Consider the following 15,862-nt stretch of genomic DNA (forward strand, 5'->3'; position numbering starts at 1 on the left):
TAACTTTTCCCCCTGCAAAAATATCATCAAAAAGTGATCTGATAAACTAAGTCTGGCACAATTTTACAAATCACCGGCTTCATTAGACATTTGCTTCATTTTCTACAATTTTCAAACACTGATCTGAAAACTCAAGAAACAGGGGCTCCTGCATTGCAGCCTTCATCGCACCGTCTTTGCTCTCTGCACTGTCAATAGAGCGCAATAACTGTCTCAGATGGGGATTGCAAAGAAGATCTCTTAGTTCTTCTGACTGACCTGGAGAAGAAATAAGAAAACATGAATTAATGACATCTGACATTTTTGAAAACTTAGTTTATGTGGTCAGAAGCTGAAGGAATATCTGACATAATGGTGCTGCCAGTAGTGTTAAGACAAACTGAAGGGTTAAGAGCAGATGAAAGGTAATGTTAGATTAATACCTAACAGCTGGAGCCTCTGCAGAGGCACTTTGTCAATGATGTCATTTTCATGCAGAAGATCCTCAACACTCCAAGGCTCTGCAAAGACAGTAAAGCAAAAGGTGCTTTTAACACAGAAGGTTGAACTCTGTTGGTATTTCAGTCACTTTATCCCACCACCTCTCTTTGCTGTGACTTAATTTATTAAAAGGGACAATTAAATAAACACAATTTTTGAAACTTAAAGTAACATTTTTCACTTCTTAAATTCAGCATCTCCTACCCTCTCTGCCTCAGTATAATGTGGACATTAAGATTGTTGACATGGTGTTGGACATTAAGTATTATAGATCATCACCGTAGTATATTGTTTATTGTCTTTCTATTTTCAGTAATGGTTAAAAATTCACATGGCTTCATGAATATGATAAATCTCACTGAAATTTAAAACATGAGATGATAAGCAATCAGGAATGTATATTGTAATCCTGAGGCTTTTGATTTACTTTAACATTAAAACCACTTGATTTGATTCTATTCTACATGAATTTGACTTTTTGTACCTTTTTTATTGCAATGCTAATTTTGTCCATGTTGTCCACACCCATCCATAATTAATTTGATAAATTTGTGAGAGAATGAGACATATAACACCGTACCTGTGTTAAAAGCCTGCTTTGCTTCAGGAACAATGGGTGCGGGCTGTTCAGCAGGGAGGCAAGTGTCTACGGAGCGAAGAACTCAGATGAGTAATGACAAGTCTAACATTTCCTTTGAGTATGTCCACAGTTAAGCATCACCACAATAAAGGACTGAGATCAAGCTATGGTACCTTTATGCCGCTTGTAGCAGCCAAGTGAACAACTGCAAGGAAAGAGGAAATACACCCAGATTAACTTTTCGAAACAATAACGCGTGCAATACTGAATCAAGGCAATACACGCTGACGTCAGTAATATGTACATATGTTTACGTGTATAGATATTTTAAGGAGGGGGTTTCATTTATTAGAAATCAAACAAACGTAACTTTAAAAGTCATAATGAATTAATTCAATAATCAACAAACTCGAGGCGATGTCGTTTCACGGTACGAGTTTTACCCCGTTCATTCAACAGTCAAATCGCGAACCGTTTAGACCCGCATGGGTTGCCGTCACATGTGGTGGTGATATCCAAAATTGTTTTCACGTGTAACATTAAGAACGTTACTTTAAGACAGTGGCATGGTCTATAAATATGCACACTTTTATCTTTAAATTTAGTCATGGGCGTCCCCGTGTGTTCACGTTCTGGGAACCAGTGCCAGGTTTTACAAACTTAAGTTAGTGCACCGCAACATTCTTGTAATTCAGCTTTAACTCGTGGCGGATTCGGCTGGTATGTTTGGTATTCTTTACAGTTACCAAAAGAACACAAAATCGTCCTCGACAATATTGGCTTCTGGTCTCAAGTGACTGTCTAACGTTTGACTAGCATGGTCGAAAACCGGGGGCTAACCAATAATTAGTTAGCTAGCTTGCAGACCGAAAGCTTAAATTACTTACTATCTTATTTTGCAGACTGGACATCTGTATTTTGGTGTCTGTTCGCTGCACACATTACATATCTGCATCCTGGCAGGTTGAGAAAAATTAATCCCGGATAAATTTGTCACTCGGATACTGCTAGCAGATGGTTGAACACGTATGGCGACGGGGAAATAAGTGATACCGATTCCGGTTGGTAATGCCACCTTCAAAATAAAAGCTGGTAAATTCCCCGAAGGTTCAGCTAGTAGTCCAACACTGATGAAATCCAGACACCGGTAGGGTTGGGCGAACCTCCGGTCAGGCTGGAATACGCTTTTCAGTCATCATTAATTTTTGTAACTTTACTGCAATTACTGCAGTTAACTTTCCATGACCTCCAGCTGTATATCTTGTGAATTGTCACTGCTGTTTTTCTCTTCGTCCAAGTTAAGAAACTATTTCAGATTTGCAGTCAATTTCTACAATTACGCCGAGTGAAAACCTAAATATCTTATATGAGTACAAAATGATCATACAGTTTAAAAACCATAATTCTTGAGCGTTTTAAAATAAATATCCGCTGTCCAGGTGTCTGGGTCTGCTGTGGGAAGTGGTACAATTTATTATTTTTTTATTATTACCTTAGAAGTGTTTCAGAATATACTAGTGTATGTAACTAAGGGATACCAGAGTGCTTTCGATGTCCAACTCCTGTGAAGATATCAGCTATAGAGGAATGTCGACACCATTAATTCTCAAAAAGTAGCTCATTCAAGGCCTGGCCAATGAGGTGTGATGATGGGCGTGTACTCAGAGGCCCACAGAGGGAGAAGAGAGTAATGATATAAAAATGAATGCACAACTGAGACAGTTCAGTTGCTCCCGGGACCAGCTTGGTTTATCGATCTCTGTTTTTAATACACAATGAATCTACTTCACACTGCGCTCTGAAGATTGCATAGTGTAAGACGGAAGACCACGAATCGCGTGGAAGAGAATCCAAACCCATCTGGCCCTGGCGAAGGTTGAGGGGTTTTCTTCCATACTGCGTGCCACTCCTCTGAGATACAATAGAGTGAGCTGACACAGACAGGAAGAGGAAATAGAAAATGGGGAGCAGGAAAAGAGTTGGCTCCGTTGGTCAAGTAGCGCAAAATGAGAGGGATGGAGAGATAGATTCTAAACCTACTATAAAAACAAAACAGTCACAAACCTAAAATTCAGCCTACTTAACAGAACTAAACCAGTTGTATGAAACTTAATTCCATTAGGCTGTGAGCAATAGAAATAAAACAACTCAAACTGGTGTAGTTAACACCACTTTTATTGAATTAAAATACAGTATAGCATCTTCTGCACCCACAGAAAGGACTATATCTATCCATGTATGTGTATTTGTATATATATATTTAGCAAGCATACACCACTGACCTATATAGCTCAACACAAACTATTCTTGCACAGCTGTCACTTGAGAGTAGCAGGTCTTGTTACAGGGTAGAGTATGAAACGGAGAGCTGTCTCGTGACCGACTGCTTGGCATGTTCCCGTTGTCACAGCGCTCAACTCACGGGGACAGGGAGGGCAGAGACACTTGGGTCATGGTCCACATCAGAAGTCCAACTTGTGTCCAGATCTGCGCGGAAGCCGGAGGTACATGGTCATCGTAAAGCACACCCCCGCAGTTAAACGCTATTTTCTGCAGATTGTTTTGTCAGTTAACCATTTAGTCTATAAAACGTTAGAAAGCCCGCGTGGACATGTCCCACTGGCTTGTTCTGTCTGACCAGCGGACCCAAAGGTCTGATTTTACTATGATACAAACAATAGGTGGAATAAAAACGCGTTCAAAGGGAAACGCTGGATTCACATGGCTTTACCTATTAGAACGAACTGGTAGATAGAGCACAGCACACTTCGAGCATTGTTTACAACAGTCCTCACAAAAGCAGGCGTTATTCACTTCACATTTATGACCGCACTACTTGACTAATCTGCAGGGTCTCTTTTTATGTAAGTATCCAAGTAGCATGTAGTTTTTTTTCTATCACAAGGGGCCTGCGTTTGAATAAATAAAGGGTTCTCAACAAAGAATAAACACTATTTTCCGACTACAAAGGGAGTCTGCTACCTGTCAACATCGGGGAAAGCCATCAAGACGACGAGCTCTTGGTTCTCCTGCGTTTCATTTCGCTGTTGTGGTATTTCTCTGCTATCTTCCTCTCATGCCCGGCGGGGCAATGGCGGTTGGTGTTCAGCTCGATTTCTCTCTTGGATCTCCCTTTGCCACCAGCGTGACACGAGTATTCAAGCAGATTGTAGTAGTCATATTGATCGTAAAATGCTTCCTCGAAAGAGACCAATCTTTCCATGTCAGTCGCCATTTGGAAGCGGGGTCCGGCGGTTTCTTACCAGACGAGTCTCGCAGGGAGTAAACAGATGATGTCACCTTGTGTTTATATACACGAGGTCACGTGATCATGGCTGTGCCACTGGGTGGCTCAGATCGACGGAATGGGAAACATGGACTTTATCCTTTGATCAATATAGTGTGTTTGTTATTAGGGAATTATTCCCATTCATGGTTTGTTGCATGCAATTTAACTTTTTATTTATTTTGTCCTTGCGCCATGCTTTCTTGTTGTCTTTCCTGTTTTGTGAATATTTGGACAAGTGTTGTCTGCATGCAGTTTCTGACAAATTAAACGACATTCATATCGAACCAGTGTTGGAGACTACATTTGGTGTAATAACAACGTTGCTAACGTGCCGTAATTTTGTAATGAAAGTAAGTCCAGGGACATTTAGTGACCGAAATGTATTATGGAAGTTACGTAGTAAGTAACGATCTACATTGCACATAGTGTGGCTACTCTTACTGGCATGTTGTATGTGTACTCCGTTAATAGAGATTGATACAAAGTAAATATTACGCCCAACATATGGGCTAATAGAGTATTATAACTCAGTACGTTGTTAGGAACCTATGACCCGAAAAGCTAGATGATGAACGTGGTTCCGCATAGAGAGCCCCGCTCACCGTGTTGTTCCACAGCTCGGCGGCCCGCCCCTGACGGCGGGGCACGTCCTGACGCTTTTTCCACGTCGCTGCTCTGTCTCACAGGCGAGCTCGCTGCGTATGTATGCGTGTCTCCAGCTAGGCCAGAGAGTGATGGCGGCGCCCGTCCTAAGAGTGTCCACCCCTCGGTGGGAAAGAATAGCTAGGCTTCTTGTTTGCCTGCTGGGCATACTGTTGTCTCTATATGCTTTTCACGTCGAGAGGGAAAAGGCTCGGGATCCGAGTTACACGGCTATGTGCGATGTCAGCAGCTCCATCAGCTGTTCTAAAGTCTTCAGCTCCAGGTAATTTGAATTCAGCAAAGAGCGCCTACAGTGGCGCTCAATGAAGCTGCCTGCTATTGTGGCAATCTGGGAAGGGCTGCACGGTTTAAACTGTCAAATGCACACAGCTAACATATGCCTGCTGCCCGCTACTACTAAAGCTAACTGCAAACCATACCTACTGGCACACAGCGAGCTGAATGTTAATTGAATGGCCTGTTTGAAATAAGTAAACTGTTATCGAATGATGTGCTTATTAAATGATAAGGTATCTAGTTAGCTCGACGAGGCTAACTTTGCTAACCGTTAGCTAACGAAACCCATCTTATACTTCTGAGCCAGTTAGCTATCAGCAGAAAGCCTTCAGCATCGATAAATTATAAATTGATGAGTTGCTGATTGCTAATGTTAACTGGTCGAATGGCTGTTCTTTGTGCATGTGAGGATAACACGTCTGTAACACCAACTTCAGACTAACGTTATTGTTGTGTGTGTGTGTGTGTGTGTGTTGTTGCTGGAATGAGCTATTCATTCTGCCGACCAGACCTAGGATTTCTGGATGTTGGCCGGTTGATGTTGAAAGTTTTGTGCAACGCAACTTTTTAACCTACTAGTTAGCGCTCACAGTAAGCTGTCACGCCGCTGTCATTAGCTGTCGTGCTAATGTCAGCAGGCAGCTATCAGTCAGCCCAAGGGGTTAGACCCTCCGCCCGGGCTAATAAAAGGGACATGCACATACTGTAGCTGCTCCAGAGGTCAGTGGAAGGAACTATAACATTGTTGGCTACCTGAGGTTTCAGTGCTGCTCACCATTACGCATTGATACCGGTTAGATGAGTAGTCCCACACACGAAACTGCTGCTAGAGTATTACTTTGATTTATTTCTAATGGGCAAATAGCTAGAATTATATTCCACGCAAAATAACATCCCTTTACATTCTTAAGATCACAGTTTTTGTGTAAGACCAGTTCTGAGTAGTTGCCATACCAGCTTCACTGTGGGCACGGAACTATTGATGAATCAAGTGAATGCCACCTCTTTTATCAGGCTGAATGCCAGGCTTTGCAGGCCTTGAATACATAGCTGAAAGCAAACCTGGAATGCAACCTGTCTAGGACTTACTACATATTTATTAAATGAGTGAGTGAATTCTTTGTCACCTAAAGCAAACTGTAAACCATCAGTTGTGAGTGTTTTTGTATTTCAGGGATTGGATGTCACAATTTCCTCCTCAAAATGAAGAATCATAGCAGTTCAGTGTAGTTTTAACAATTTGGTTTCCAGTAGTCTAATTTCTATTACCATCAAGGGCTGTATATAAAGTGAATACCCTATGCATCTTATTATATTTGTTTTGTATATTTAAATGCATGTTTCTGCAAATGCTTATCTGTTTAAGATAATGCCTTGAAACAGTAGCCAGAATTTGTGCTGTAGGGAAATGAATGGAAATCATAATTTTTATATACTTTTCTTGAAATCATTTAAAATGGTAACATACTTTCATGGAGGCTTTAAACAGGTGTTGCCCTTAAATCTTACTACCGTTCTTCCCAAATATTTCCTAGAATGCAATTTAGAAGTCGACTGTGGCCCCCGTCAGCTCGTAAGACAGTTACTCTGGGGCACAATTAGGCATGTTGTTGTGGTAAATGAGAAGAAATAAAACAAAGGTTTGCGTTATTGAACCAACATCTCCATGCTCCTGCTGTATAGCCTCAACAATAAGCAGAAATTGGTATATAAATAGTGATACACCTGTTTTGTTGTACATAAACAAGCGTGTATGTAGATCAGTCTATATTCAGGTATTTTGAAATTGTCTCCTAGTCTTCTATGCTGGGACTCTGGAACTTGTTCATTGATTAATTGGACGTCCGTCTTTTTTTGAAGTCAAACGGTAGGGGTACCCAAGTAAGTAGGACCACATTAACTATTTTAGACATGTTTAGACGGACAGCTTCACAGCTGGACTAAAGCTTCAGTTTTAATAGGTGCACAGAGTGTAATATGAGACCTCATGTGTTACATAGGTTTAAAGGTCCTGGTGAACAGGGGAATGTTAGTAAGAGGTGAACACAAGAAAGATTACTTAACCTGGTGTTAACCAGTGGTTATGCCCCTCAAGCACAGAGAAATTAAATGTCAACTTCTTGACACATTACTGAAATTGTTCTTAATTAAGAGATACAAGGGGTTATGGTGTTAGGAATCAAGTCATGTCAGTTTGATTGTCCACTGCAGTCACAGCAACGGTAAGGAAATGGTAATAGTAAGGTGCTATTTGTTTGGTATTATTCTTTTTTTCCTCCCAAAAGGTCCAGATGGGTTTAGTTTGGCATATATCATATTTGAGTGACTGGTAAGTCCATCCATCAGAATGTTCACTGTAGAGCTGCAGTGATTAGTCCATTATCAATTTGTCAATTGATCAACACGAAATTAATCAAACTATTTCAATAATAATAAATAATAAAAAACAAAATAATTGTTCCACTTATTTTTCAAGCAAAATAGCCAAACATTCTCTTGTTGCAGCTTCTCCAGTGTGACCATTTGCTTTTTTTTCATAGCTTTATATCATTGAAAACTGAATATCATTGGGTTCGGGGCTGTTGGTTGGCTAGTATTTCGAAAATTGGGAAGTTTTTCAGGGAAGTATTTTATCACTTGACCTGGATCTGATTGCCGTATTTTATTTATTTATTTAACCTTATTGCCAATCATTTCCGTCATTTAGTCTGATTCATTGGATTTTGATAGTACTTAGCTATGATCCAGTCTTTTCAGTTTGCTGCAGTTTTCTTCTGCATTCCTGAAATGAAGTTGTAACTGCTTTCTTCTATGCTGAAGGTTTTTTAATTTTTTTTTTTTTAGGTGGGGTCGAGGATTTGGACTCTTGGGCTCAATTTTTGGAAATGATAGTGCACTGAACCAACCCAACAGTGTCTATGGGATTGTCTTTTATGCCTTTCAGCTCCTACTAGGTAAGATGTCATTTTATTCTGAGTAATCTGTTAGTATTGCAAATTCAGGTGACATATCTGCTGAGCTATTGCAATAGCATCTAGCTCTGACTCAATACTTTCTCTTCCAGTGTCATGGCTATATTTGATCACACGAAGTGGTCATGTATAAATATAATTATATAGTTAGGTGATAGGGTGGTACTTTTTTACTGAACTGCAAACAAGATTTTGTTTTTTGGACTTAGTATTAATTCATTTCTAATGAGACTGCAGCAATAACATAACTGTGAAGTAACAGTAAGAATTAATTTAGGTGATTAACAGGCCTTAATTCCTGTAGTTCCAAGTTTAGTGCCTTCAATCTTTTAAATTGGACTCCTGCTGTGCTGTGTTTGTCTCAGTCTAATTTTGGCACTGACAGTTAAGAGTCATTATAAATATTTCTCCTTATGTGTGATGTGTAGCAAGTTTAAGGTTCTCCCTGCTTTGGTTACAATCATAGTCCCTCCTCCCCTCTTTACAGTGATGGCGATGCCGATTCAGTCACGCTGGTTTGACATGTTTGCCTGCTGAGTGGTCTGTAGGCTTGCCTGGCCACCTGGCGCTGGCACAGAACAAGAGGTCCTTTTAGCCAAAGTAGTCGCCACTCATTTGACTAACACAATAGCAGCCCAGTTATGCCAAACGCCTACAGCGGGTCAAGAGTTCCATATTAAAGTCAAGACCACTCAGAACTTGGATTATTCTCACAACCGTCCAATATCTGTGAGTAGGCATGACTCCAAAATCTGCATAACCAAGGCTCTCAGTTCTGATCAGTGCCATTGTACATTTTGGGACTATTGTTGAAAAGGATTTTACTGTAGACTCAACTTTCACATCCAAATAACATTAATGCTATAGTTGAGCATTTTCCCAAGGCCTTCTGTGCTGCTCCTATACATAATAACCAGACAATAATATTTGTTTTTGGATAATCCAGCAAATTAAACACCTGTCAAATCAAAGTACTTAATTACATTGATGGAAATATTTAAAGAAATAAAAATCCAATGTGTCCATAAAGCAGCCCAGCCCATAGATGTACAACTTTACCCACAATGGTCTATTACACTCAGAGATATTAATAGTTACAGGGCATAAACTGTTAAAACGACAATTTCTATCTCCTTATGGTATGGTATATCTCCTTATATTGCCACATTAGCCACCCCTAGAAGAGAACATATTGTCAGAATGTGTTCTGGGTATTTCCAATTTTAAAAGGCCTCTCCTTTGCTACCACAACATTATAAATAAGTCAGAAAGGGAGGACCTGCCTATGACAAGGTACATGAAATAGTTTTGTAAGAAAGAGAGAATCCTCTTTTGTTGTTTAGCAGTGATTGTTAAAAGCCTGTTGAAATATCACAAACACTGAGGAAACTCAGCCTTACAACTATGACTGCACCCCATGTGACAACAGAATAATATGACCAGTCTAGTCATGTTTCAGCTGAATGTCATCACGAGGAGGCTGGTCATATAAATAGAGAACTGTCTGATGCTGATAGCTCTGTGACAAGAGCAGAATCATCAGGTTCCCTGTGTGTTGCAAGGTTGTGTCTTTTTTGCAATCACTTGCCTAAGCCTTAGTTTGTGTTTCTTGCCATAGGAATGACTGTCAGTGCAATGGCCGCCCTTATTCTCATGACGACATCCATCTTGTCGGTGGTGGGTTCGCTCTACCTGGGCTACATCCTCTACTTTGTCCTAAAGGACTTCTGCATCATCTGCATCACCACATATGCGCTGAACTTCATCCTCTTTATTCTCAACTACAAGCGACTGGTTTACTTGAATGAGGCCTGGAAGCAGCAGCTCCAGGCTAAGCAGGACTAAGCTGTCGAGAACGGCAAGAAAAATACGACAAACAACACACAAAAAAAAAAGAAATGTGACCTCTGAACATTTGACTTGCCACCAGGAGACCTTGCTTCCAAACAATGTTTATTCTGCTGTGTGTTCAAAAAAAATGAAGAAATTTAACTTAAATGTTGGGCCTGACATCTCAATGTTGATTGCAAACATGGAAGGATTTATAAGTGAAAGATGATTTTCTTTTAATTTCTTTTACCTTGTTTAACATTGTACTCACTTAAGGAGGGGGCTGGATATGTGTGTGTGTGTGTGCGCGCGCGCGTGTGTGGGGAAACACAACAACCCGAGCAAGCAGAGGCAGAGGGCCACAATACAGAACGATGGAGGACAGCTCTCTTTTGAACAAAAAGGATCGAAGAATGGAAGAAAAAACAGGACATTAAAGGGGTTTACTTGAAATGGTTAGAAAGGTCCTATTACTGCACAGCAGAACTGCACTAAACTTGGAATCGAATAATGGGTCCCAAAATGAGAAAAACACTCATTAAGGTTATCGTACAGTTTGCAGGTTCTACGGTAGGGCGGTGGGGTACAAAACAGTTAACATTTATACAGAATAGGTTTTTTTTTTTTCATGTTTACACTTTGTAGTATATTTCTTTTTGAAGAGGACCACTAAAAATAAACATGGGACATTGTGAGATATTGTGTGTAGATCAGTCAGATTGTTTGTTTTGCAATTCTGTAAATAGCTGCTGAGCAATATTCCAGGCTAGATTGTGATTTAGTGTTGACACAAACCTTTAAGGAAAAAAAGAAAAAATAACCAACAAAACGGGAGAAAACATCAGTAAATCTGGAATAAAAGTGATCAAGGTAAGAGTTAGGTGAATGAGTCTGAGGATGTCCTTGGGCCATCTTCTGTCCTGTAATCCTGGTCGGGCATGCAGTTCAGAGTTGTGTGGATTTCTTTGTTATACGTGGTTACTGTTTCATCTGAAGCCACCAACACAAGTCTTTTAAACAGAACTATAGGTACTTTTCACCAAGTTTGCATAAAGGCACCCTCACCCTTTTTCTTGGTTTTGTTATTGTGTGAAAAGCATTCCTTACCACCACACAAGTGGGATCCATAAAGACTTATGTGCCTAAAGGAGTGTTAAGGTGAATTACTTTTTTTTTTTTTTTTTTTAAACGTTTGGGGGGTTAATGCCATGTTAACACCATTTTTGCTCGTTTTTATTGTCACAGGTCCATGGCTTTATTTTTCTGATCACAATTTTGTAAATTAAGATACCAGTAAAGTGTTTCTTCCTCCCTAACAGTCTCATGAGGTAGCAAAGGTGGCTGCACTGTGATTGTCTGCTCAAGAGTGGAGTGGCCTGGTGGCAGAAGCATCTCTAATCTTTTTTTTTTCAGTTGCTTTCATGTTCATCTGGCTTATGTTCACTGTCCAGGCCTGTATACATTTGATGTCAATTGAACAGTAATGGTGATCTTGCCAAGCTGAGTTACAGTTCATTTGCAGGACGTGAACAAAACTTGAAAATGTTATACTTTGTTGACATGAATGGCAAACGCGTAATAAGGGGTTAGATTCTGTATGACAACAAAACAGTATGTTAAGCCATATGTGGAGTTTGTGGGATTTTTGCTCTAGTGGGAACGACTGTCTTAAGTGGTTGATCTAACTTAGCGAGGTTTGTACAGAGATAGATCACAGCGTGGAAAAAGCAAGCACAGCTACTAGTGGCTTTGCTAGAAATCCACAGTATTGTCACTTCAGTAACAAAGTAGGACCATTGTCTCTGTTCCATCCAGCATCCACTGATCAAAGTATCCTACTTGTCAGATGCATGGTACTCTATCTTCTGGCTTTAAGTATATGTTGGCCATCAGACAATCTTACACACACTGTCAAAGATCTATAACAGCTGTAATAATAACTGTAATAATGTGATTCATTTGTGGTGTCAAACCAGCTTGTTAATAGTTTCCATCACTGCTATTCTCCATGCCCCTTCATGTTTTAAAAGGATACAAGTTCTCCTAGCAAGTTTTTTTTTTTTAATGGGGTGAAGGTTGTTAACGTCTTAATGATAGCAACAGTCAGGAAAGTAATTTCAGTGACGTGCTTCCTGTCGTAACATATGACGTCATCAGTTGTATATGAAAATGGAAATTGAGGTGATATTTTTTTTTCCTGGGATACAAAGTGAAATTTTTTTTGTTATTGCATGTTATTGCTATTTACTACTTATCATATATAGGCTCTTTGACATCACTGTTGACTATTTTCCAAAAGTATAATGTGTTATATATTCCAAATAGTTTTTCCTACATTTCAGGCAGACAGTGGTTTCCATTCATTTCACCACTGGCTTACGTAAACCTTAAGAGACTTGACACCTCCATCCCCCCTTAGTTCTTCACAGTGAGGATAATTTATACTGTTTGTCAGGTCAGTGTTTGTCCTCCCAGCTTAAGTTTAAAAAACAAAACAAAACCGTATATCAGATAAATGTGATACAATTTTCATACAATCTGAATGCCAATAACAAAAGGCAAGCAAATCTTAACTTCAGTTTCAGCTCACTTAACTCCACACACCCGGATTTTTTTCATTTTCAAACTTTGTCATTTTAGGAAATTTCAGATTTTGTGCAGCTCCCTCTGGAGCCACAAAAGGCTTTATACAACTTTTTTTAATATATGCAGTAGTGCCCCCCAAAAACCTGAAAAAACTGGAGTGTAAAAAGTGTTCCCCTTTAAGCAAATTTCAGATCTTTGCTATTTTATGCTATTTTTATGCTATTCTATTTCTATATTTTATGCCATACAGAAAAGAATGTGACCAGTGCCTGCCTGGATGAGAAACTCATTTAAAAACACTATGATCCGTTTTGGAAATTGGTTGCCAGTTGTGTTAAGTTGACATGATTGGTAGTAAAGTGGCAAAAAACAGTACAGTCCTTCAACAAACTGTATGGTCCTCCATATGATTTGAATGTTTCCATCATTTCTTGGCAAGTCCTCTTAAAGATCTTCCTTACACAGTATTGCCTGGTCGGGCTTACTTCAGGTTCTTCATCTAAACTCAGAATGAGATTCCACAACCACAACACTGTTTTGTCTTTGTCCTTCTTCTGGGAAAACCTGTGCACTCACATATAAGACAAGTTTCCTATGGATTTACTTTCACAAGTCACAGCTTTTTTTATATAGAAGTCAAACTGACATTTCTTGCTAGTTTTTTTTTAGCAACAACTATCGGTCCTGTAAGTATTGACCACAAAACTGACAAGCGTACATTAGGTAGCCTATCCATATGTTAATGGCTCCAGTCATATGCAAGCATATTACACTAGTTATGTGCAGTTACTTTAAAGAAATGGTTAAGGAAATTGGGTGTTAAATGTTTGAAATCTTTTGCTGGTAAAAGGATGTTGTGTGATGATGTAATGTCAAAAAGGTCAAAACAATCGATATTGCATTCTCATGAATATTCACTTTGGCCCTGAGGTATAACTGCCATGTTAGTTGCATCACCACAGCCAACAAAAGTGCCTTCTGTTTGATCACTAGGCCTTGAGCCAAAGATGAGCAACAGTAATAGCCTTGTTAAACGAAGAATGGTAACTGTAACAGGCACCTCTGCTTGCCTTTCTTAAGATTTAATCTGATAATTGGTCATTCCCAAAGATTTAATATCCAGTGTCAGTGCGAAATTCCATTCAGAAATTGCCAGACAAAATGCCCTGTCGAATCATTGACCGTTCCTTTTATTCCCTTCCTGAACTCCACTATATAACTGTCATCTTTATTTCTTCTAGCTAGGATGTGTTTGTTAGCTAAGAATACACTCTGTTAAACTACATGATTGTAATGTTCTTTTTCCATCATTAATGCCCTTTAGCTGTATAGACTGTTAACATTCTGGGTTATTTTAGTAAAAAAAAAAAAAAAAAAAAAGTTGAGGGGTTGGCGGGCTAGGAATCCATGTGTCAGCATAAAATGTTTATTAAATTTCTTTGTGGAGGAAAACTTACTGGGTTTGCTTCTGTATTGCCAAATATGTTTTGAAAATGCTGTATTTTCTTACATGGAAAAGTGTTACATGAATGGTAGGAGGGTGCGAAAAAGTAATGTTTAAATCCATCTTAAGGGAAAACTGTGGAAAAGGTTGACATGAGTACATTTTTAATTGTGTCATTGTCATGTGGAAATGATCTACCATTAAAACATTCCCTCTGAAACTACCTGACATTTTAAGTTTTTTTTGAAGGAAATTAATACTGTTAACAGTAAATGTGACTTAACTGAAGGGGGATGAATGCTGAATTTAATTTTGTTACCATGACTTTAAAAGGACGAGTTCACAATTTTTAAAGTCTCTGTTAAAACAATAATCAGATGCCTATATGAACACAGAAACAGGTTTTGTTTACTGTAATCATTCCTCCTGTTCATACTGGATGTTAAAAGTCCGCTTTCCATGCAAAAACGTATCCCAGAGTTTATCTACAGAGTAAAATTAGGCTTCAGTATTCCAAGTTATACAAATGAAGTACATATCTACCAATACAGTCTTTTTAACACCAACTTCCTTCTTTGCGTTACTGCTCCTCAGTTGCAGTTCAGCAGGGAAACTATCTGGTGAAACACAAACAGGAAGTTTTACACTAAAAAGATTAACCTTGAAAAATAATCGACTTGGTCTGACTAACTCGGTCAGGTGAAGATTCATTTTACCTCTAAATGAACTTTGGAATTCATTTTTGAACAGAACAAGGACCCTAGATTTTGTCTCCCAAGTCTTGCATTGGAGGCAAATTATGATGGGATCACTAAATGGCCAATATGAACAGGAGGAATGATTACTCCAAGAAAAAGCTGTTTCCAAGTTCATATGGGCACCTGACTATTGTTCTAAGACAGACTTGCAAAATTAGAAAAATAATAAGATATATTTTTTTAACTTTTGAAAACTCTTCAAGAGCCAGAAAAATTATTGTAAAGATTTAGTAGCACTCCCCATGATGAGTAGACTGAACTTCACGTTTCACATTTTTTTATAAAGTATTTTATGTCCTCTTTTTTTTATATTAGCAAAGAACAATGTAAAAAACATTAAGGTAGTATGGGCTTGAAGAATTTGGAAGGATTTAGATTCAATAACCAAAATCAATACTGGATGGAGATGCAACTAGAATTACCGCCTCGCGGCTGTATGCCTCCGCCAACCAGTTAAGTTGCAGTTTACATCCACGTCTGTCCAGACTTATACGTAGTGAAGACTTTGAAGGGATTTAATAATAAAAATTTTTTTAAAAAAGGATTAGGTCCATTTGCAGAAGATGATGAAGTCACAGTGAAGTTGATCTTTGACTGTTCACGTCATCATTTTATCCTATTGGACATTTGTGTGAAATTTTGTAAGAAGTAGCATATAAATGATTGAGTTACAGCCAGAAACGTGCTTAGCGAGGTAACAGTGATCTTTACCTTTGACCACCAAAATCTAATCAGTTCATCCTTGAGTCCAAATGAACATTTGTGCCAAGTTTGAAGAAATTCCCTCAAGGCGGTCCTGAGATATCACGTTCACGAGGATGGCACAACTGAAAAACATAATGCCCCTGGCCAGGGAGGCATAAAAAAAAAAAAAAAAAAAAATGCTACTGAACACTAACTTATATGATCTGAGATATTCAAAGCATACAGTATCTCCAATAGCTAAGAACCATGTGTCTAAATTATGATGTCAGTGTGACTAAG

At 38.9% G+C, this 15,862-nt stretch overlaps 2 protein-coding genes across 2 annotated transcripts; one reads left to right on the top strand and one right to left on the bottom strand.

Moving 5' to 3' along the window:
- Window positions 1–58: 58 nt before the first annotated feature.
- znhit3 (zinc finger, HIT-type containing 3) lies at window positions 59–2,147 on the bottom strand. Its single transcript, XM_040149989.1, has 5 exons — window positions 1,948–2,147; window positions 1,234–1,265; window positions 1,061–1,126; window positions 423–500; window positions 59–258 (listed from the first exon to the last, which is right to left on the bottom strand). The coding sequence occupies exons 1-5, from the start codon at window positions 2,013–2,015 to the stop codon at window positions 83–85; spliced, it is 420 nt and encodes a 139-aa protein (XP_040005923.1). The 5' UTR covers window positions 2,016–2,147; the 3' UTR covers window positions 59–82.
- A 2,260-nt stretch (window positions 2,148–4,407) lies between these two features.
- Window positions 4,408–14,340, top strand: vkorc1l1 (vitamin K epoxide reductase complex, subunit 1-like 1). The gene is made up of 3 exons (XM_040149988.1): window positions 4,408–5,274; window positions 8,133–8,242; window positions 9,879–14,340. The coding sequence occupies exons 1-3, from the start codon at window positions 5,051–5,053 to the stop codon at window positions 10,103–10,105; spliced, it is 561 nt and encodes a 186-aa protein (XP_040005922.1). The 5' UTR covers window positions 4,408–5,050; the 3' UTR covers window positions 10,106–14,340.
- Window positions 14,341–15,862: the final 1,522 nt, after the last annotated feature.

This window comes from Xiphias gladius, chromosome 17 (assembly GCF_016859285.1).
Source record: "Xiphias gladius isolate SHS-SW01 ecotype Sanya breed wild chromosome 17, ASM1685928v1, whole genome shotgun sequence".
NCBI classification, from domain to species: Eukaryota; Metazoa; Chordata; class Actinopteri; order Istiophoriformes; family Xiphiidae; genus Xiphias; species Xiphias gladius.

Bases quoted from the DNA above. Each gene is read 5' to 3' on its own strand.
- vkorc1l1 (XM_040149988.1), top strand. From the start codon at position 5,051: ATGTATGCGTGTCTCCAGCTAGGCCAGAGAGTGATGGCGGCGCCCGTC. The intron at 5,275-8,132 runs GTAATTTGAATT...TTTTTTTTTTAG, and splicing joins TCTAAAGTCTTCAGCTCCAG to GTGGGGTCGAGGATTTGGAC. The intron at 8,243-9,878 runs GTAAGATGTCAT...TTCTTGCCATAG, and splicing joins TGCCTTTCAGCTCCTACTAG to GAATGACTGTCAGTGCAATG.
- znhit3 (XM_040149989.1), bottom strand. From the start codon at position 2,015: ATGCAGATATGTAATGTGTGCAGCGAACAGACACCAAAATACAGATGT. The intron at 1,266-1,947 runs GTAAGTAATTTA...CTTTCCTTGCAG, and splicing joins CCAGTCTGCAAAATAAGATA to TTGTTCACTTGGCTGCTACA. The intron at 259-422 runs GTATTAATCTAA...TTTCTTCTCCAG, and splicing joins GCAGAGGCTCCAGCTGTTAG to GTCAGTCAGAAGAACTAAGA.